The following is a 23,524-nucleotide window of genomic DNA, read 5'->3' on the forward strand; positions in this document are numbered from 1 at the left end:
ATAGTACACACAATCGCATGTTTTGATGAAAGAAATGGCTCACTTGGATCAGCTTGATAAAAACTATTTTTAAAGTTCACTACAACCTGGAGTTGGGCTTTAAAGCAGGAGTGCTCAATCCATTGCCTTCTGAAGTGGCCCACGACCTCATGATCTGGAATGGCGGGTCGGTAAGCAAAGATTGCAATCAATGGGTTGCTGACCCATCATTCCAGAGCATCAGAGTTCCTGGAGCCGGTGCCTGCAAGAGAGGGAGCAGGAGCTGCAGAAGCCGCAGCTTCCTCTGTAGCTCCGGCTCCTGTCCCAGGTACAGTGATACCAAGTGCACTTTGTGTGGGACCTTTCTAGCAGCCTGAGTAAATGGAACATCAGTGTGGAAGCTGACTTATAAGGGGGCTCAGGACAGTAAGGGCTTGTGTACAGTTGTGTGCAGTTTGGGGGTGGTGGTAAAATCCCATAGTTCATTGTGGCCTGTGACTGGTTACCAAATCTCAAGTGGCCTTTGCTCTTCAAAAGGTTGAGCACCCCTGCTTTAAAGCCTATTAACAGAACAATGGTATGGTAAGCCTTTCAGAGGGGATGGGTGTTCTGGTGGTAACTGTACATAATAATTAGAGATGCCCTGAAATTTTGGCAGCAGAAACATATCAGCCGAAAATTGTGTTTTCGGCATTTTGCCGTTTTTAAAGAATAAAGTGCTGATAATGGCACCGAAAATGTGTCATTTTGCTGCAATTTTCCTATGCCTATGGTGTGTTTTTCATAGGTCATGTTACTCAAAAATCGCATCAAAATGCAACTCAGATGTGTTTATTGATCAGTGTTCTTCATTTTCAAGGCATTTCAACAGGGAGGTGTGTTTTTTTTTTTTTGTTTTAACGGACAAAAAGAATGCAGCAAACAAGATTTTTTAACACCACAATGGAAGCGCAACGACGAGTGTGAAGGGAATGTCCGACAATAAATTCATTTTAATTTATGACATTAATTAAAAAGTGAAAAAAAAAATATATATATATATATATATATATATATATATATATATATATATATATATATATATATATATATATATATATATATATACACATTTTTCTTCTTCTTTTTTTTTTTTTCTTTTAAACTCCATTTCGGCAAAGTACATCCTGCATTTTCGGTTCCGACACCAACATTTTCATTCAGTCCACCTCCTAAATAGAACTGTTTTTCCTGTTGGCTTGCTGCATTGCTTTTTATTCTTAATTACGTCACCACAACCAACGCACGTGCGTTGCAACTGTAACTTATTCCAGTGCGTTGTGATGCACTGTGATTATTATACAGGGATAGATGGGTATTTGTGTGGTTTCCCTGTAGACACTTTAAATTACCAACCATTCATTTCTAGATTTGCAGTAAAATCTCATGTGTATGTTTGCATCATACATCATTAAAGTGATACTCCTGACAACTTGCTAAAAAAATGTTCTTTAGAAAGGAACATACATTCCATATTAATAGTTATGCTAAGAAAATAAGTGTGTGCTGTAAATTGCCTCCAGCATTGCTCCTGTTTTGTTCTTGGACTCTGCCATTTTGCTGAATTTCAAGTCCCTGGACCAGTGAAGCGGGGTTAGGATCACGGGACTACAATACAACGAGGTGGGGGGGTTGAGAGAGGGTCAAGTGTAAGGTCACCTTTTAGATTTACCGTAAAGGTAAACTTTGTTTAGAATAGTGGGGAAGGGTTAGAACCTCTTTCAGTTGTTTTTGCTCTGTGCTGCCGTATTGGGTTGATTACTCCCATTTTCTAATGTCAGTGACAACATTTTATCTGGACAGGAGATGATGGAAAATCTCCTAGTAGGACTTAGTCAATAAAAACACATCTTTGTTGAAGGTCTGCACCCCCCACTGATTTTTATTGCTGTCTAGGTTCATATTGGTTATCCCCCTACCCCCCCCCCCCCCAGGGTGACCATGTCACATGGATAAGGAAGTAAGGGGAAATCTTTCTAGGAAGGCTGGATATAGCAATAAACACCTGACAGACCTTTCCCCACTTAAAAAAAAATGTTTTAGTTGGAGTTACCCCTAGGTGGTGTGCACAATATGAAGCATTTACTCTTCAAGTAGAAAAAGGCAAAAATTTTATATGATTTTAGTAAAAAAAAAAAAAAAAAAAATATATATATATATATATATATATATACATACCACCCCCCTTCCCCTTTTACACATTATAAAATGTTTGAAGCAGACATGGGTTCACTATGCCTTTTAACCTTTGGAAAACCAGGCCTAGCTTCACCTTATTTTACCTCCTTTCTCCGTCTTATGTTGTGAACAAGACCGATTGTGGCGTTAAAATGCATCATGTTTCTGTGGAACTAAACAACAAAGTCGTCTTTATCTAAATATATTTCTGCACAATCGGTTTTCTCTCAAATTGCTGCCTGTGAAAACAAGGCCTAACTCCACTAACTTCAAAGGTTTCATTTTCTAATGGTGTTTTCATGCCCTAATTAGCTCCTGAACTCCATATCTTTACCAAAAAATGAACAGGGCCATAACATTCCTTCTAAGCAATTTATTTGTGTCAATTCCAGTAACAAATTGTACACTTAATTCATTTTGCATTTTTAATAACTTCTTCATGCCTATAGGATTTATATTAACTTATTATTTTTTTGTAATTTGTTTTTCTTTGTGATTTTTCTTCTAGGTTTGACCCAGGACCCAGGAGGAATTACCCCACAGGATAAATTTCACTGTACCCAAGTCCCCAGTGGAAATAATTTGCGAATGGGATGAACCCGCCTTTGCTGAGTCCTCATCACCATCGAACAAGAGAATAACAGCATCCATCAGGGGAACTTCACTAGTTATGTTTCCATTTTTACAGCACCCAATTTGAGTTTGCTTGTTTTTAAAAAAGAATTCAAAGTGGAGTACCGTAAACTTGATATGGATGGCAAAAAGAAAGACAAAGACAAACCTGATGAAAGAATGGCCCGACCTAGTGGCCGATCAGGTCACAACACACGTACTGGCTCTTCGAACTCTGGAGTATTGATGGTCGGGCCTAATTTTAGAGTTGGGAAAAAAATTGGCTGTGGCAATTTTGGAGAACTGCGATTAGGTAAGATCTGTATCTGTCTTTTCATGGAAAACAAAGTGTGTTACTATAGCTGGATAGCGACCTAATCCAGGACACAGCATTTTGTTAATGTCTATTTGGCTGTAGATTGTAAGCTCCCATGGAGCAGGGTTTGATGTGCGCATATCTAGCTATCTCTATCTCAAAATATAGTACTTCTTGGATGCATTATAATAAGACAATACTTAAAATATACAATGGTTGAGTGAAATAAGTAGGGAAAAAAAAAACGATAATAAAAAAAAAAAAAAAATTATATATAGAAATAATTTTTTATTTTTTTCCACCCAATTGGATTTTGAAGCTAAACTGCAGCATACAACTATATACACAAATAAAAATACATATGCTAATGCTATTTTGTCACCCAAAGGATTTGTATTTCTGTCCATCCAGTTTTCAAATACACAGCTCTGCAACACAGCTTTAAAAATGTTTATGGCTTTGTAAAGCTGAACTTTAAAATGCTTTTTTTTTCCTCTTGAAATAACAAGTCATCCTTACCTGCTCTGTGCATTGGTTTTGCAGAGAGTGGCCCCAAGCCTCCTCTTCTGGGGGTCCCTGACTGGCGCTCCTTGTCTTCTTGGTGTACTCTCTTAGAAAACCGCTTGCTATGAGACACACCTGCGGGCTTGCTCAGTGCCATCTTAAGAGCATTAAAGGGCCCCGGTCAATGCAGTGCACTGGGACCCTGCCTACACAATCACCCACGAGAATAAAAATGCAAATTATCGATAAGGCAATATTTATTGGTACAGCAGTGCCAGGCTAATGACAGCTTCTAAGTTCAGCAGCTGGGTCCAGTTAAAACACACAAGGACGGGAGTCCGACTCGACTGTCCTGTGTGTGCCTGTTCCCGTAGAGGCGGACAGGCATTTCTGCAGTTTTGGGCTCCCTCTCCACGGCCCAAGTGGCCTGACAGCAGGGCAGGGCCGACAGGCACTTGCCACCTGCTAAGTTTGGCGGCGGGATGCACATGGGAATCAGGACTAATGCTTGGCTGGCTGGGCCTTGGTTGCTGGGCAGGTGGGGCCCCCGGGCAACTGCCCAGCGTGCCTATTCGGTAAGATGGCTCTGGGCTCGCTCCCATCTATAGACACACAGTGTGGGTTTTGACTGACAGCAGCAGGAGTCTCTTGCGAGAAGAGGAAGTGAGGGGGAGAAAAGTGCAGCTGGGCACAGTGCTGGATCCCTGACAGGCTCAGGTAAGTGTTTAGAGAGTGGGGGAGGGAAATACTGGGGTGTTTTTTTTACCTTAATGCAGGGGATGTATTAAGGTAAACACAGAGGCTTTAGAAGCACGTAAAAGTATAGCTAAGGCAACCTTCTTTTTTTTGTTTTGGTTAGAATAGAGAGGAATCTGTACACCTGTCAGATTCATTTTTTTTTTTTCTCTAGCTGTCTGTGCCCCCGTTTAGTAGGTTCCCCCCCCCCCCCTTTGTCCTAGTTCCCCTTCTCGCTGGGAGTAAAAGTGAAAGAAAAAACCCAAATTTTTGTGTTATCTGAGAAAGAGCGGACACTATCAAAAACCAGGGATTTCTTCATTTTGGAGAGATTTCCTCTTGCTTCCTGTTGTGGCTATGGGACAGGAAGTGAAGGGCAATCTCTTCAAAGAGGAGCCCCTGTAACTTAGAAGTTTTAATGCTAACTATGTGTTGCAGGGGAGAGTTTTCTTCTTTCACTGGAAAAAGAAGAAAAACATTCAGAATAAACATTGAATTTTGTAAGAGAACAGCACTCTGACACAAACAAGCAATATGGAGTGAAGAAAACAACCTGTTCCATGAACAGCAGTACACAGTTGCTAAAAGTTTAGGTATGGATAATTTTGCATAGTTAGTGGTCCAGTGTATATATGTGCCATACCTGTGGGATGCCCTTAGAAGCTGGAAATCACTGTATTGGCACAGCTACTACCGTGATCGCCATTAGTTTCAGGGTCCCTGCCAGGCAGCAGCCCCACTTATTAGTGAGCACAGGCAGTCGCTTGGTACAGCCATTATTTAGAGAACACTTTCTATCTTTCTGATAGAATGCTCTCTGATTGGTCGAGGTAAAGAGTGATGATGTAACAATCTCCTCATTCATCCAATCCGAGACTATTTTGCACTCGTTGAGGCAATGTAAAGTGTTTGACTAGAGCCTGTTCAGAGCAAACCACCTCCTGTGTTTACTAAGCAGCAGGGGAGCTGCTTAGCACAGGACCTGGAAGCTAGTGGGGATCATTGTAGATGTGCCTAGTACTGTGAATATTAGCTTTCACATGGATTAGACCGTTATTGCCCTTGCATGCTTACATTGGTGCAAGCTGGACCTGTATTTATCTCTCTCTGTGTGTGTGTGTGTGTGTGTGTGTGTGTGTGTGTGTGTGTGTGTGTGTATATATAAATATATATATGATCTCACAAAAGTGAGTACACCCCTCACATTTTTTGTAAATATTTTATTATATCATTTCATGTGACAACACTGAATAAATAACACTTTGCTACAATGTAAAATAGTGAGTGTACAGCTTGTATATCAGTGAAAATTTGCTGTACCCTCAAAATAACTCAAAACACAGCCATTCATGTCTAAACTGCTGGCAACAAAAGGGAGTACACCCCTACTTGAAAATGTCCAAATTAGGCCTAATTAGCCATTTTCCCTCCCTGGTGACATGTGACTCGTTAGTGTTACAAGATCTCAGGTGTGTTAAATTTGGTGTTATCGCTCTCGCTCATACTGGTCACTGGAAGTTCAACATGTCAACTCATGGCAAAGAACTCTGAGGATCTGAAAAAAAAATTGTTGCTCTACATAAGGATGGCCTAGGCTGTAAGAAGATTACCAAGACCCTGAAACTGAGCTGCAGCATGGTGGCCAAGAACATACAGTGGTTTAACAGGACAGGTTCCACTCAGAACAGGCCTCACCATGGTCTGCCAAAGGAGTTGAGTGCACATGTTCAGCGACGTATCTAATGGTTGTCTTTGGGAAATAAACGTATGAGTGCTGCCAGCATTGCTGCAGAGGTTTAACGGATGGGGGGTCAGCATCAAGTTGGATTACTGGAACCATGTCCTGTGTTCTGATGAGACCAAGATTAACTTATTTGGTTCAGATGTTGTTAAGCGTTTGTCGGCAACCAGGTAAGGAGTACAAATACAAGTGTGTCTTGCCTACAGTCAAGCATGGTGGTGGGAGTGTCATGGTCTGGGGCTGCATGAGTGCTGCCGGCACAGTGGAGCTACAGTTCATTGAGGGCACCATGAATGCCAACATGTACTGTGACATACTGAAGCAGAGCATGATCCCCTTTCTTCAGAGACTGGGCTCCAGGGCAGTATTCCAACATAATGGCCCAAAACACACCTCCAAGATGACCACTGCCTTGCTAAAGAAGCTGAGGGTAAAGGTGATGGACTGGCCAAGCATGTCTCCAGACCTAAACCCTATTGAGCATCTGTGGGGCATTCTCAAACTGAAGGTGAAGGAGCACAAATACTCTAACATCCTCCAGCTCCGTAATGTCGTCATGGAGGAGCGGGAGAGAACTCCAGTGGCAACCTGTGAAGCTCTGGTGAACTCCATGCCCAAGAGGGTTAAGGCAGTGCTGGAAAATAATGGTGGCCACACAAAATATTGACACTTTGGGCCCAATTTGGACATTTTAACTTAGGGGTGTACTCACTTTTGTTGCCAGCAGTTTAGACATTAATGGCTGTGTGTTGAGTTATTTTGAGGGGAAAACAAATTTGCACTGTTAGTGCCCGTTCACATACGAGCGACGCTACTTCGCACCGCGACCTCCGAGGTCGCGGTGCGAGCAGCACGCCGCGACCTCCGAGGTCGCGGTGCGAGCAGCGCGCCGCGACCTCGCAGCGGCCGCCACGGACTTCATAACATTGAAGTCTATGGCGGTCGCCTCCTGGTCGCCCCAAAGAAGCTCCGGACCCTTTTTCTAAGTCGGAGCGACTTGCGTCGCTCCTATTAGAACGGGTCCGCAGCTTCCCTATGGCAGGCGACCTACGGCGACCTGTGAGGCGACCAGGTCGCCTTAGTGTGAACCGGGACTTATACAAGCTGTACACTCACTACTTTACATTGTAGCAAAGTGTCATTTCTTCAGTGTTGTCACAGGAAAAGATGTAATAAAATATTTACAAAATGCGAGGGGTGTACTCACTTTTTGAGAGATACTATGTGTGCATATATAATTTATTCAGTTTTGCTAGGGTTAAAAAAAAATATATATAATAAATTTATGTATATAGATTTTATGAACTACACATCAGAGGCCCATTGTTATCTGTAACCAGGCAAGTGATTTCTCACTGAACTTAAGGTGGTTTGTAAACCCTTAAATATACAAAGTGAAGTGACTGGCCTCCGGTGGTTCAGAGTTGAAACAAATTGTTACGTAAGTTGTACCTGTTTATCTAAAGTCTTCTCTTCTCTACATCAATTCACAGTCCAGAATTTATACAGCTTGTCTGAGCTATCAGAAAGGGGACATGGAGATGAAATGACTGCAGAGCTCAGTGAGGGTTGCTCCATAACGAGAGCTCTGAGAGCTGACTGGAGGGAATGGAGGCGCCCCCCCCTCCACACAGCACACCGGGAACTTAGGTGATGCTGTTGATCACAGGCTGTGCTGGGACTACCTCGGATAACTTTTTTTTTTTTTTCTCTTGATGTCAGAAAAACTCGTCACACGTGATTAATGCTGATAGCCAAAGAACAAAGCAACAGACAGAAATTACACTCTGGAGTGCTCCTGATTGAGACAAGTACACACTATAAAGGGATATGTCTGAGGCTTATCCGTATGCAAGGGTTTACAACTTGGTCATAGAGTACTGATTAGTGCTCCTGCTGTTAATCTGTAGTCCAGTCCAAAAAGCAGGGAAAGCAGATCTTTGAGTGGCTGTAATCTATTCTGCTGATTTTTAGGTTGCTTGCCCACCAAAATGCAGGAAAAGTGAAAAAAATAAAAAGGGGAACATACCCCCCTGCTGACTGCAATATGTACATTTACGTTGGCACTTTGACGTGTTTTTTAACCTAGAAAAAAAAATAAAATAAATCTGTGTCCTTATAGCAGGTTAAACAGCGCAGTGCTTGTTCTGTCTAACCTGCCCCTCTGGAAACTGTAAAAACCTGGCTCATCCTGCCACTTCCTGTGTCCCCCTCTGTGTGATGACCACGATAATCATGACTAATGAGCCCTGACCACCGTGGTCAGCCTGTGTGCCTCTGTCATCTGTAGCTCTCATCTTTGCTCTACCTCCTCCCTGCCTGTCTGCTCCGTGTGTCTGTCTCTGCCCCCCCACTGCTGATAAAAAAAAGTCAAATGTCACTGCCAGCCCCTCTCTGTTAAGCTCCTATCCTGCACTGTGTAACTGCTTGTAAGAAACAATGCCTCTAAAAATCTTTTTGAGAAGTGTCTTTAGGTCTGTCACGTGATTCTGAGCCGCCATGATAATGCAATCCAGGGCTACAGCAGGAGGAGCTGAGCGGCTAGCTCGGCGGTCACGGGACCCCCCCCAGAGGGAGTGTTCGGCTCCTCCTGCTGTAGCCCTGGATTGTGTTATTAGAGCGGCCGGGAGTCACGTGACAGACCTAAAGACTCTTCTCAAAAAAGGTATTTTGAAGCATTGTTTCTTACAAGAAGTTATACAGTGCAGGATAGAGAGGGGCTCCCAGCAAGGCAATGGCTTAGGGTTACAAACCCTTTAAGTAGTTTTACCAGAATGATGCCTGCAACTACTGGCAGGCCGGGACTAAAGCCAGAGATTCCGTCAGCTTACCATAGAGCTGATTGGGGACTAGAAGGTCCCTGATCATCTCTATGCTATATGAAACTGGAAACAACGAGTATTTCATCACTTAAGCTTTCAGCTGTTTGTTTACCAGCCATTACTGGCAAGGGAAAGCTTTAAATTGAACCTACCTGAGTTTGATCTGAAGCTGTCAAGGTCAGAGGAAAGACCTGCAGGCTAATAGACCCCAGATCTCTCAGTAAAGAGTACCCGTCACTGCCTTTGCTCTCACAATGCATTTTTACATTCCTTGTGATAATAAAAATAATAAAAATATTTTTTTAAAAGGACAGTGTAAAAATAAACATCATGAAATTGCTGCACAAATACCGTGGGACATAAAAATAACCGCCATTTTTTATTCATGGTCTCTGTTAAAAAAAATGTCTTTTGGAGGTTGAGTAATTTTCTAGCAAAAGAGATGATTTGTACATGTAGGAGAGTCATGTCAGAAATGGTTAAATTGAAAGCAAACTAGAGGTGATATTGAAGTTCCATAAGCTTCATGTTGCTAGCTTTGAAATGACATGGAAACAAAGTGTCTTGATGTGACCTAGTTCAGAAGAGAGTAACAGCTGACATGCTTTACAGATCTTTACTGCTGGCACCTTCCTAGCTAGATAATTTGGCAGTGCAACCAGATAAGCCTGTGTGTAACATTTGTGTATCCACCTATCTCTGCCCTACATGGCTGTCTGCAAATTTATAATAACACTTTGTATATCTAATGGTTCTCAATTCTTCTTTGAGTCACTTGAAGGGGAACGAAATTCTGGAAGCTGTGCACAAATAAGCAAGCAGAGAGCAAAGGACTATTCGCCAGTATTGCCTGTTGTCCTGTTGCTTAACCACTTTACCACCGGAGGATTTTGCTGTCTTACGTATGGGCAACTTTTTGCGATTCGGCACTGTGCGAATTTAACTGACAATTGCGCGGTCATGCGACGCCGTACCCAAACTAAATTTACGTCCTTTTTTTCCCCACAAACAGAGCGTTCTTTTGGTGGTATTTGATCACCTGTGCGATTTTTTTTTTTTTTTTTTTTTCTTTTTGCGCTATAAACAAAAAAAGAGCGACAATTTTGAAAAAATAACATTATTTTCACATTTTTTTATATGAAATTCCCCCCCCCAAAAAAATGTAAAAATCAAATTATTTTTATCATTTTAGGCCAATTTATTTTCTGCTACATATTTTTGGTAAAAAAAAATCGCAATAAGCGTATTTTGATTGGTTTGCGCAAAAGTTATTGCGTTTACTAAGGGAAATATTGCTGTCGTTTTTGGTGTTTTTTTATATTAACGAGTAATGGCGGCGATCTGCGATTTTTTTTTTCTCTTTTTTTTTTTTTGCGGGACTGCGACATTGCGGCGGACAGATCGGACCCTTGACTGACATTTTTGACACTTTTGGGGTTACCAGTGACATTACTACAGTAATCCGTGCTATACATATGCACTGTTACTGTAAAAATTACACTGGCAGGGAAGGGGTTAATTTTATTGGAGAGGGAGGGGTTAATGTATGCATGGTGCTTACTGACGTGTGTGGGGGAGGTGACTGAGTGACTCAAGGACAGATCCAGGGTTCAGCTATGCTGAACACTGCAATCTGACCCTGCCTGTCACTTCGGAGATCCGCCCGCTTTGTTTACACAAGCGGGCGGATCTCCAGACTCGATTCCCCGACGATCGGGGAAGAGCAGCGGCGATCGCCGCTGCCCCTCCCCTGGCCCGACTCCCGCTGTGACTGAATACAGCGGGAGCGAGCCTCTGGCGGCGCGCGCGCGCCGCCGAGAAGGGGGAGTGTCTGGCGACGTAGGTCTACGTCGTCAGACCTACAACAGCCACTTTGCTGCAGTAGTGCTCTAGTGAGCAGATGGCAAGTGGTTAAGCCTTGCATATCTGTGGGGGAGAGCATATGGATTTGTAACACGCGTGTGACACAGTATTCATATGCATGTCCATTATTCTTTTAGTTGCGTTTCTTTAATTAAAAAGAGAAAAAAAACAAGACCACAGTAATCAGGGTTTGTCGGTGTCCGTTTTACTGTCATAGTTACAAACATTCTTTACCAAGTGGTTGTAAATATGCCACCATGGTGGTAACCACATGTATTTTACGGACTCATTTATTCTTTCAGCGGAGTCCTTGATCTCAGTGAGATCTCAGTCAGTGCGTCTCGATAAAGTCCTAATGTTCAGTGGCCAGTCTAATGCATTGTAAACGCAGGAGGTTGGTTGCTCAGCACAGGATCCATTCAGAGGATACAATTGTAATACAGCGCTTGCCAATAAAGCATATAACCATAATGTGCTCACAAAAGTAAATATAAAAAAAACATATATAAAGTCTTTCAAAAGTTCTCATATAAAGTGCTCAAGTGCTCCAAACTCCATTAACAAGATGCTGAAGTGCTCCCTGTAAACATGCTGTGAATTGTGCCACACTCCCCTCTCCTGTCCCCACTCACCAGAGAGAATGGACCCACAGCTTTTCAGTCTGAGGGTCAACCAAACTTGTATCTGGTGTTGTGGATAGCAGGACTCTTGGCGTTAAGATCCGCTCTCACCAATAATACTCTTGGGGCGGCTTTATTATCCTCCAGGCCTAATAAAACAAGATATTGCTTTTAGTGAAGTGCTGTAAAATTAATGTGCACTAAATGCAAAGCAACTTAAAAAATTGGAAGATAAAAGCGGGCAACAACAATGAGGCGTTTCTGGGTTCGCCGCTATTCAGTGTGCGTTCCATGGAGGACGGAAGTGACACCATTGGTTTGACTGACCAGGAAATACGTCAACGCGTTTCACCCCTCCAGGGCATCATGTCTTTGAGATGTCCTGGCGCAGAGGCAAAACGCGTTGACTTATTTTCAGTTCCGTCAAACAAATGACGTCCCTTCCGTCCTCTGAGGAATGCACGCCGAATAGCAGCGAACCCGGAAGAGCCTCATGATTGCCCACTTTTTTCTTCAAATTTGCAATGCAGTGCAAAAATACAATAATTTTACAGTATTTCACTATGAGCACTATTTTGTTTAATTGAGCCTGGAGGATATTAAAGCCACCCCAAGAGTGACGGTGAGACCTGATCTTCACGCCAAGAGTCCTGATATCCGCAACACCAGATACAAGTTTGGTTGACCCCCAGACTGAAAAGCTGTGGGTCCATTCTCTCTGGTGAGTGGGGACACGAGAGGGGTGTGTGGCACAATTCACAGCATGTTTACATAGAGCAATTCAGCATCTTATTAATGGAGTTTGAAGAATTTCAGTACTTTATATGAGAACTTTTGAAAGACTAACTATATATATATATATATATATATAAATAAAAGCTTTGGGTGGTCAGCAGCTGCAGATATTTTGGAATCACATATACGTAGCACGATTTATTTGTGTTGTCATTCAGAGAATGATTTGCATTCTTTGAATGCATAGTGTTCTGTGATTGGACAAGGTGGAGAGGCAGCACAATGACATTGTAACCTCCTCCTCGCCCAATCATAGAATCCTTTTGCATTCATTCCGAAAATGCAGAGGATTCTCTGAATGGCACCTGTACTAAGCAGCCAACCTCCTATGCTCAGAATGCAGCAGGCTGGCTGCTTGATGTGGGATCTGGAAGCAAGTGAAGGTCGCTAACAGTGTGTCTGTGATTTCTAGCTTCTCGGGTCATTCAGTCAGGTATGGTATATACTAGAGCTGCATGATTCAGGATAAAATGAGAATCGCAATTTTTCTGCTTAGAATAAAGATAACGATTCTTTTACGATTCTTGGCGTAACATCAGCTTTCACATTATACAAAAAAATTGGTTTAACTTTACGGTTTAGTTTTTTTAAATTCATTAAAGTGTATTTTTTTCCAAATACAATTGCTTTTGAAAGACCGCTGTGCAAATACAGTGACATAAAATCTATACCAACCGCCATTTTATTCTCTAGGGTCTCTGCTAAATTAACTTATATATATATATATATATATATATATATATATATATATATATATATATATATATATATATATATATATATATATATATATTTTTTTTTTATATTTATTTTATTATATGTATAATGTTTGGGGGTTCCAAGTAATTTTCTAGCAAAAAAATACGTATTTTAAGGTGTAGGCAACAAGTGTTATAAAAAGGTTTAGTCTTTAAAGTGGATTCCACCCATTTTAATACGTTTAGATGTACGTAATCCCCTTTTAAAAATGCTTTTACCAATGTAAACTATTTTTAATTTTTTTTTGCAAGGAAATACTTTTTTTTTTCTTCTTTATTCATCCGCACTTCTGGGTTCGGCTGCCTATAGGCGATTACGTCACTCGGCGATTCGCCAGGGCTCCTGGGATAGCGGCGTCATGTATCCCATCATACCTTGCGAATCGCGTAGTGACAATCTCACATTATTACACCGGCACCAGCTGTACTCAGGGATGTATTGCTTTGAGTCCGCCTCCACCCCCTCTGTGTGAGCTCTATGGGATGTAATGCTTTCAGTCAGCGCTCACTGAGAGGAGGCGGGCTCAAAGCAATACATCCCTGAGTACAGCTGGTGACGTAATCGCCTATAGGTGGCCGGACCGGAAGTGCGGATGGATAAAGAAGAAAAAAAGGTATTTCCTTGCAAAAAAAAAAAATAGTTTACATTGGTAAAAGCATTTTTAAAGGGGATTACGTACATCTAAACTTATTAAAATGAGTGTAACTCCACTTTAAGTTGTTAAACTGCCCTTATTTGCAGACTGTTGTTCATCTCTTTGATCTAAGGAACCAAATGAGGCTGGGTTCACACTGCTGCACAGAGCAGCTCCCAGCAGGGGTCCGGTGTGTCCCTGTTCACCATTTCAGGTCCGATTTCAGTCTGAATTTTGAGCTAAATTTGGACCTGAAACCGACCAGAAGATGCAGAGGACTCCGATGCAATTTGCTCCAGAGATGTGTGAACCGGCTCCATGGAGAGCTGGTCACAATCTCCTGACGTGAATTGGATGCACAGAAACCCGCATCCTATTCGCAGTAGTGTGAACCCAGCCTGTTTGAAATGTTTTGTTTTTATCTCTCAGCTCTGAGCAATATTGTAATGAACTTTGCCAGCTGCCTTTTTTTTTTTTTTTTTGGACAGCTCTGAGCAGAGAACTGCGCTGCACTTTAACATGAATCATGGAAATGCTGGTTTAAGATTAGGGGGGTTGAATTGAGATTTAGGTTTTTTTTTTTTTTTTTTTCTTTTTTTTTTTCTATCATTGTGCAGCTCGAATATATAATGTACATAGTTATATTGGGCCACGTTACACCAATGTGCCATACTTGAAATTCATCTTTAGGCTACATTCACATCTTGGCTTTGCTATTTACAGGCGTTTTTTAGGCGTTTTTACGGGCGTTTTTTACAGGCGTTTTTACAGGCGTTTTTGTGCAGGCGTTTTTAGGTTGACTAGTAACCAATGGAAAAAAACTAAAAACGCCTGTAATCTGCCAAAAAAGAAGCTCATGTACTTTTTTGAGCGTTGGGCGTTTTGCTTAAAACGTCAAAACGCTCCGATGTGAACCGGGGCCATTGAAATGAATAGAATTTGTCTTTGGGCGTTCCTAGAGCAGAAAAACTCCCCAAAAACGCCACAAAACGCCTACATGTGAATTTAGCCTTAACCAAACAAGCGGAAGTTTGGAGCTGCTGTGCATAGTAATCCGCTTTGGATTATGTCTGCTCCAGTATTAGTAAATTCTCCCCATCATGCTTGCCACAAATCTGCAGTGTATGTATCAAAACAATATAGAGAAGGGAGAAGCACAGGAAAAGTCAAGGCTGCAAGAACCATGTTAGAGAGATTGATTCTGAAGATCACTATAAAATGGGAGAGAGGCTGCACAAAGTTTTACAGGTGAATGAAATGGAATGTCCCACAATCAACTACGTGGGTCATGTTGTCCATGGCAGTTGCAATTTTTCTGCTCTGTACAATCCACCTATAAAACATGGAATCTGCCAAAGACACTTGTATGGAGATTGCAGCGGAATGTTCCATCAGCACACGTGGAAATAGAAAATGTGCAAAGGGTGATATATAGGGACATACAGTGATGTCACACAGGAGGAGCATATGGCCATTGTTGCCTAGACCACTAAAGACAGGATGTTATGGTGGTGTAAATAATATGAGTTTACATTTGGACATTTTAGGTCTGAGGTCAGTTGTTTGGTTGAAATGGAGCGCTGTTAATAATGCAAATGTCAAATTTGAATACATCAAAAAAAAAAAAAAAGAATTGAGTGTCTTGGGCCCTATACACAGGTACTGAAAGTCCCTTGATTCAGCAGAAAGTGGCCAATTTTTGGTACATGTGTGCTGCAATCTGTTAAACAGCAGCTGGTCTAAGTTTTGCAGAATATTATAGCTCGGTGTAAGAGATCCCCCACATCACACATCGTTTTATTGATGTTGGGATATGTGATGTTTTTTTTTTTTTTTTGTGTGTGTGTGTACTGTATACCCAGCTTAAGTTATATTGAGTTTTGTGTTTATCAACACCTTTAATAGGTAGATGTACAGTATGCGGCAAGCCGTAATAAAGGAAAGATGTTATCACCTAATTGGTGTGTTGTGATAATGAACACAGTCCCAGTGTTGATTTATGAGTCATTTTCCAGAAGCCATCTTCAATGAGGAACATGCAATGTAATACAATAGTGTACTGGGAGCTGAGAGTGGGAAGGAGACAGCTGACCAGTCACAGCCCTATTACAGCGTAGTGGCTGCGCAGAGACATCAATACATGGAGGATTTGTTTTGTATGTATGGGAAGTCCCAACGGGGATGGATTATACAGGATGTGTTTCTGTAGAAAGATGTGACATCCTTCTTGAGATTTGTGTAGATTGAAAAGGATGGTCCCCTCACCAGCTACTCTGCCTCCATATTTTAAACATTTGTAAGAAGGAAGTGGGTGAATTTTAAAATAAGTCAGACACAGAATTCAGTTGTCACAATGCAGTGCATGTTATTTTGGCCACACTTTCTTAGGTGACGTAGCGATTTACAATATAAAAGGGAGACAGTTCAGTTACAATACAATACAAGCGGGTTAAGAGGGCCCTGCTCATAAGAGTTTACAATCTAATAGGGGGGGGGGGGGGCAGGTGGTAAAAAAGCTAAATGTGGGAAATGAGCTGATGGAAGTGATAAAAGATTAGAGGCATCATAGGCTTCCATGAAGAGAGGAGTTTTCCGGGATCACCTAAAGGCAGAGTAGGAGATAGCCGGACGGATTGAGGTAGAAAGTTCCAGAGGATGGGACAGGCTCTGGAGAAGTCCTGGAGACTAGCAAGGGAGGAGGAGATGAGAGAGCTTGAGAGGAACGGAGAGGACGGGCTGGGTTCTATTTGAAGACAAAATTGGTGATGTAGCTTGGGGCATAGTTTGTGAATGGCTTTGTATATTGTTTAGTAGTGGAGGGGTGGCAGACACTGAGCAGTTGGTAACCTAGATGAGTCTGGCAGCAGAATTCCTGATAGACTTTCTTTTTGGTGGTTATAGGGATAGGGCAGGGGTGTAACTAAAGGGGTTGCAGTTGCAACCGGGCCCCATGCTCCAGGGGGCCTGTGCGGCTCCCCTGTACACCTGGATAGGAGGGGTGGCGGGGGCAGCATGTAGAGAAATCACTGTGTTCCTTTTTCCTCCTGTAGCTGCAGGAGGAAAATGGAGGAGATTGGTTCCTCTGTATGCTGCCCCTGCCACTCCTATCCAGTTCACTTGTGTTCTGTTGTCTCTGGGTCCCTGTGTGCTCCCCTTACTGTGCCCCCCCCCCCCCTTCTCCTGCTGTCTGCTGCAGGGGATGTGTCACAATAGAGAACCAGGAAGGGGTCTGTAAATATGGGATTTACCAGCTCCTTCCTTTTCTGAATGGACAGAGTCATAGTCAGTGACATTTAAAAAAATAAAATAAAATAAAATGATAAAAAATAATACAACTAAAATACCAAAAGATAAGCTACTGACATCAGTGGGTGAACTTCCAGGATCGCAAAGGTCTCACTTGCGACCGGGCCCTGGCATTCCACCACTGTGGGGATGCCCCAAGATGGCAGGAAGGGGGCCCACTGCAGAACTTGTGAAAGGGTCCCGGTGCAGGACAGTAATAAAGGGCCTCGTAACGAGAGTAAAGAGCCCCAGGCTTGAAGGGAAGGGCCTAAACATACCCCCCAAAAGTGTGTGCGCGCGCGTGTATGAAATACTCCTTACATTATTTTGTTTCTTTAGAGCAGGTTTTTGGGCAGACTACAAACCACTCCGAACAATGTGAAAGTGTAGGGACAAAGTAGGGACAAGTTGAGTGTCCCATCACTAAGGTACAATGCAGAATGTAAGCTTTGCCTTGAAATTCTTAACCCTTTTGTTAAGACAATCAGTGTTTACAATGGATAATGAGATCGGCCAACACAGTACAGAGCGGGTTAATTATGGGTAAAGAATGCCTTTAAAAAAAAAAAACTAAAGTCTGCTGGAATGTAAGGAATAAAGCCTAGCTCCTGGATCTCTACTTTGTTAAGAATTTACAGGGTCACCGAACACTGATTATTTGGGTTTTGCTGTACTCTGCCCGCCCCCCCTGTCACTTACCCATTCACAGAAAGCTTTAGATTTTGTGAATGGTTTTATAGAATGCAAAGTGTTCTGTGATTGAAGCTGCTCTGCCCACCTGCCTCTCCCATGTACAAACCATGTAATGGCTGCTGTCTAGGATACTCCTAGCTGGGAGCGTCTTTTGCATTGAAAGTATAGTGATAGTTCTATAATGGGTATAGAAAAGAATAACCCCCATTGCTTCAGTGCATCCTCCACCCTATATTATCTTGGTTACTAGCTTGCAACAGGTGGAGGGGCAGTAGATGTTTATATTTTGCTTTTGTTATACTTTTTTTCACATAGGCTGCAGTTCAGTTGTATTTCTGGTTCCAGTTCACTTACAGCCCATTCAGACTGGCGCGACACGACTTTGTGGGGCTACAGGTGAAGCGCGACTTGCACGGACTTCATATAATTGAAGTCAATGCAAGTCGCCTCCAGGTCGCCCCAAAGTAGTACAGGACCTTTTTTCTAAGTCGGAGCGACTTGTGTCGCTCCTATTAGAACGGGTCCTGTACTACTCAATGGCGAGCGACCGACCGCGACTTGTCAGGCGACCAAGTTGCGATAGTCTGAATGGACTCTTAATAAATCACCTGCAACACTTTCACAGGGCTTCATATAGCCTATTGTTCTGTCTTTATGTTCTACTGTATTATCTCCTGTATTGAGTACCGGCTGTGTTCATGCCTGTAAACTGTAAGAGGCACCATTTTGGCATCTTTTGGGCTTGTCCTGTAATGTACTCTTGGTAAAATGAATAAACAATTTGAACAAGAACAAAAACACTGGCTATCCCAGTACAAGGACGTCACTCCAAACTGGATGAAAGAGCCAGGAGGAAACTGGTCAGAGAGGCTAATAAGAGGCCTACAGCAACTCTGTAGCAGTTGCAGGAATTTTTGACCGAGTAATCATTGTGTGTATGTGACAACAATATCACAAATTCTCCACAAATGTGAATTGAATGGGAGGATTACAGGAAAAAAAGCCACACCTCAAAGGCCACATGCAGTCACGGCTTTGGCTTTGCCAAAACGCACCTTGAAGACTGAGGCCACATGGGAAAAGGTGGTATGGTCAGATAAGACTAAAATTGAATTATTTGGCCTCTAACATCAAACCATATGTCTGGCAAAAATCCAATAATGCTCACCATTTAAATAACACCATTCCTACAGTAAAGCATTGAGTTGGTAATATCCTGTTATGGGGTCGTTTCTCTGCAGCAGGGACTGGAGCACTTGTCAGGATAGAAGGAAAAATGGATGGAGCAAAATACCATCAAATTATTGAGGAAAATCTGCTGTCCTCTGCCAGAAAGTTTTCAATGGGAAGAAGGTTTACCTTCCAACATGACAATGAGGTGTCAAAGCACGCACACACTTTGGTTGAAGAAGAAAAATGTGAATGGCCTTGTCAGAGCCCAGACTTAACGCCATTGAAAATCCGTGGAATTGAAAACTGTAGTCCACAAATGGTTACCATCAAATTTAACTGAACTTGAGCAGTTCTGCAAAGAAGAGTAGGCAAATATTGCAAAGTCTAGATGTGCAAAGTTAGAGACATATCCCAACAGAATTTAATTAAAGCAAAAGGTGGTTCAACAAAATACTGACACAAGCGGGTGATCCTTTTTCCAACTCCGTGATTGTTTTTGAATTTTTTTTAAAAACCATTTCTGACATGTTGGTGTTATATCTTGGATATTGGTTGCATTGAGTAAAAAAAATGGATAAAATAAACAATATCCTCATTTCAGGCTGGAAAGCAAAACCTGTAATTATTTTAAATGGGGAGTTCTTTTCCATACCCACTGTATTATCAGCGTTTAGTGAAATGGTAAATAAAAGAGAGCTCTTTGAGAGGTTGCATAGACCTCGCTGCACATAACTCCTTGTGTGCCAGCAGATTTTAAAATGTTTTTTTCCCCTGAAGTATTTTTTTTAACAATACTCCCCTCCCCCTGCTTTAAGCGGAGTTCTGCCCAAAAGTAGAACTCCACTTATATGCTTCCTCCCCCGCTCCGGTGCCACATTTGGCATCTTTTAGGGGGGGGGGCAGTTACCTGTTTTTTTTGACAGGTACCCTTCCCCCAGTTCTGGAGAATGTGCAACGGCGCTGTCTCTTGGAAGTTTGGCCCCCTCCTTTTTCCTTTGCCGCCGGACCAATTTCAAAGCGCAGTAGGGAACCAAAAGTGAAGCCGAAAGGCTTCACTGCCGGGTTCCCTTACCCTGTATGGTGGCGGCAGCACCCGAGAGCCAATAATGAAAATCGGCTTCGGGTGCTGAGCTTGCAGGCTCCCTGGACAGGTAAGTTCTACTATTTAAAAGTCAACATTTAAAAGTCAACAGCTACAGTATTTGTAGCAGGCTAGTATCTCAGAAGAGAATGACTCTCCTGCACTAAAATACACTAATCTGTCTGCCCGCAATATTCTGTGGCATGTAAACTGAGCTGCGCATGCACAGCTAAGCTTATATCACTGGCACGGTCCCTGTGGGCCGGGATGACAGATTCCGGCCAGTGGAGTTGCTCGAAGACTTGTACCCAGGAATAAGATTCTTGCGAGGGACCCGGACTGTTAGGAGGGCATATAAAGTCCCTTTTTAGTTCCACCTTAAAATATTTGTAAGTTCCGTTATTTTAAAAGGATCATGTAACCAGTATTTTGAAATTTACTTGAAAATGTTTGGAAATGTATTTTGTTAGATGTTCTAAAAAGTTAAGCGCCGGTTCACACTACTGCGACGCTACTTTAGGTGGCGACCTCCGAGGTCGCGGTGCGAGCAGCGCGCCGCGACCTCGGAGCGGCCGCCACGGACTTCATAACATTGAAGTCTATGGCGGTCGCCCCAAAGAAGCTCCGGACCCTTTTTCTAGGTCGGAGCGACTTGTGTCGCTCCTATTAGAACGGGTCCGTAGCTTCCCTGTGGGAGGCGACCTGCGGCGACCTGTGAGGCGACCAGGTCGCCTCACAGGTCGCCCTAGTGTGAACCAGCACTAATGGGTTCAAATCATTGTTTTACAACGGCAGTAACAAAGAAATTCGAAGGAACAGGATGGCAGATTTTACTATTTTACGAATTTTCAACAGTGAATGTGATTTTTGTTCAAGGAAAGTCCATTCATTCCATAATCTGCTAAATGTGTCATGTCATTTGAATGCACTGATGAGCATTTTTGTATGACTATTTGAATATCTCCTAGTCTATGTGCAGCTTTTGGCTGCAAAAGTGGAAATACACTTTAAAGACTATTTAATGTTGTATTCTTGCTCCAGGTCAATGACTCCATGACAGTAAGGCAAAGGGTGTTTTTGAAACAGGTGGTGTGTTTGATGCTGTGATTGATCCTCAAGCCTGGTAAACATGGGCCGAATAACAGCCTATGTGTACGACCGCTTGTCTGACAGAAGCCAGCTGAAGGACCTACTTCTGTAGTATGGGCATGCTAGAAAAACACCTGCTGATCAGTAAGTCCCCCAGCTACCCCCGTCAGAAGAAAATGGCTCAGCGGGGGGGAGGGGGGAACTGCTGTACTAACATCACATAGTACAGAGACTTCCTTGCAAGCTCCTCAGTGTGTACCAGGCATTGTGCCACTGATGGTAGGGGTTGGTGGGTGTAACCACAAAGTGCCTCTAGAGCAGTGATGGTGAACCTTGGCACTGGGGTTGGTGGGTGTAACCACAAAGTGCCTCTAGAGCAGTGATGGTGAACCTTGGCACCAGGGTTGGTGGGTGTAACCACAAAGTGCCTCTAGAGCAGTGATGGTGAACCTTGGCACCGGGGTTGGTGGGTGTAACCACAAGGTGCCTCTAGAGCAGTGATGGTGAGCCTTGGCACCAGGGTTGGTGGGTGTAACTACAAAGTGCCTCTAGAGCAGTGATGGTGAACCTTGGCACTGGGGTTGGTGAGTGTAACCACAAAGTGCCTCTAGAGCAGTGATGGTGAACCTTGGCACGGGGGGTTGGTGGGTGTAACCACAAAGTGCTTCTAGAGCAGTGATGGTGAACCTTGGCACCGGGGTTGGTGAGTGTAACCACAAGGTGCCTCTAGAGCAGTGATGGTGAACCTTGGCACCGGGTTGGTGAGTGTAACCACAAGGTGCCTCTAGAGCAGTGATGGTGAACCTTGGCACCGGGGTTGGTGAGTGTAACCACAAGGTGCCTCTAGAGCAGTGATGGTGAACCTTGGCACCGGGGTTGGTGGGTGTAACCACAAAGTGCCTCTAGAGCAGTGATGGTGAACCTTGGCACCAGGGTTGGTGGGTGTAACCACAAAGTGCCTCTAGAGCAGTGATGGTGAACCTTGGCACCACAGATGTTTTGGAACTACATTGCCTATGATGCTCATGCACTCTCCCATGTAGTTGAGCATTGTGGGAAATGTAGATCCAAAACATCTGGGGTGCCAAGGTTCACCATCACTGCTCTAAAGTCACGCTTTCTGATTTCACTTGTAAGTATCTGATAGAGGTGATGCACGGAGCTCTTTAAAATGTTGATAATTATACATACCTTCCTTTAGAAAGAGATGGCCGAGATTAAATCCATCTATGGGAAGGCTGATTGCACCCAGTTCGCTCCATCAGTTGGCTTGATGGAAAAAAAAAAAAAAAAAAATTCAACCAGCATGTTGAATTTTTGGCATGCGGTTATTTCCGGTGGCTATAGCCACTAGCAATAGCCATTGTTTAATCCCAGGAGGGACGGCTCTCCACACTCCCCTGTTGGGAGAATACCATAGCTCAATGAGAGGGATTCCCTTGTCAACACTGACGGTATTGATGGGGGAATGGAGCAATTTTTGTTCCTGCAACCTATGGTTTCAGAAAAGAAAATTGCATAACCTAGGGCTTGCTTTTCATGGTGCTGTTGGTTTTTTGGCTTTTTGCTACCAGGACTTTATCATATGCAGTGATTAGCTTTTGGACAGACATACTTGCTCGGTATTCAGTTTACAGTGGCTCTAAAGAGGCCTCCTATTACAGTTTGTGTATATAGCAGCTTTCTGGAATGGATCCAGAGTTTTCCTCATTCCCAAGACAATACTGGTATTTCTGACTGCATAGGCTGATTGAAATAATCGTCCACTAATGGAGGTCTCTGCTGCCCTGTGACTTAACTTGCTGCTTTTTATTTAATTATGCTTGGGGTTCACAAATTCCTGAAAACAAACTCATTGCTTTTTGTTCTTTTTTCATAGTGCATACGTTTATTTTTTAATGCGTTGTCTTGTTTTAGAAAACAGAGTGTTCAAGTGTTAAATTAAGTCCTTCAATGCACACAGGAATAATATAAAGCAAACACTGTTCCTCTGCTAATGCTTTGTGATCTTCAGGGTTTTGCTAGATACACGCTACAGGCGTAGTGGTGTAATATCCTAATATACCGTTTTATCTGGTATAAAGAAGATACCCTTACTCCCTGAGGGTAGAAGATAAGGCAAGCCCTGTACACTGTTCACAAAATGAGGTTGAAGGATTTTAAGAGGTGCATGAAAGTCAGCCAGCCCCCAGTTTGATGTACTCACCTTCCAGTCTGTCACCAACCAAATAAGACCTGTCTCTTGGTACAAAGAACAGGGGTTTAGTTGACACACATTTGCAAACGCATGTGAAAGCTGCAGAGCCACGTCACGGCACCCTGTTTAAATCTGCAGTCCTACACTCTTAATTTAGTGTCCTCACACTGGAGGCACATGGCCGCTAATGGGTGGATGGGGAACAGGTGAGAGGGAGACAGCCCAACCTCCCCCAACCCATCCCCATGCACGACTGGCTATTGTCTCAAAAAGTTCAAATAATTAGGTTAAAATATAACCATGGTGCAAACTGGAGAAGACCAGCTGAAAAGCATTACACCTCCATCCCCTTGGTGGATGCAGTATATGGATAGGAAGGGATTTTATATATGGGGCATGGCCTGTAAAG

The 23,524-nt window shown here is 42.9% G+C and overlaps 1 protein-coding gene across 5 annotated transcripts in view; it reads left to right on the forward strand.

Moving 5' to 3' along the window:
- The window catches only part of CSNK1G3 (casein kinase 1 gamma 3), a 273,308-nt gene that overhangs the window by 77,444 nt on the left and 172,340 nt on the right, over positions 1-23,524 (forward strand). For all 5 annotated transcript variants that reach the window (XM_082261673.1, XM_082261672.1, XM_082261674.1 and 2 more), the window contains exon 2: positions 2,705-3,121. In XM_082261673.1, the coding sequence (XP_082117799.1) occupies positions 2,947-3,121 (175 nt within the window). In that variant the 5' untranslated portion in view covers positions 2,705-2,946. The remainder of the gene's footprint in view (positions 1-2,704; positions 3,122-23,524) is intronic.

Source organism: Pelophylax lessonae (genome assembly GCF_965119305.1).
Source record: "Pelophylax lessonae genome assembly, chromosome: 1".
Classification (NCBI taxonomy): Eukaryota; Metazoa; Chordata; class Amphibia; order Anura; family Ranidae; genus Pelophylax; species Pelophylax lessonae.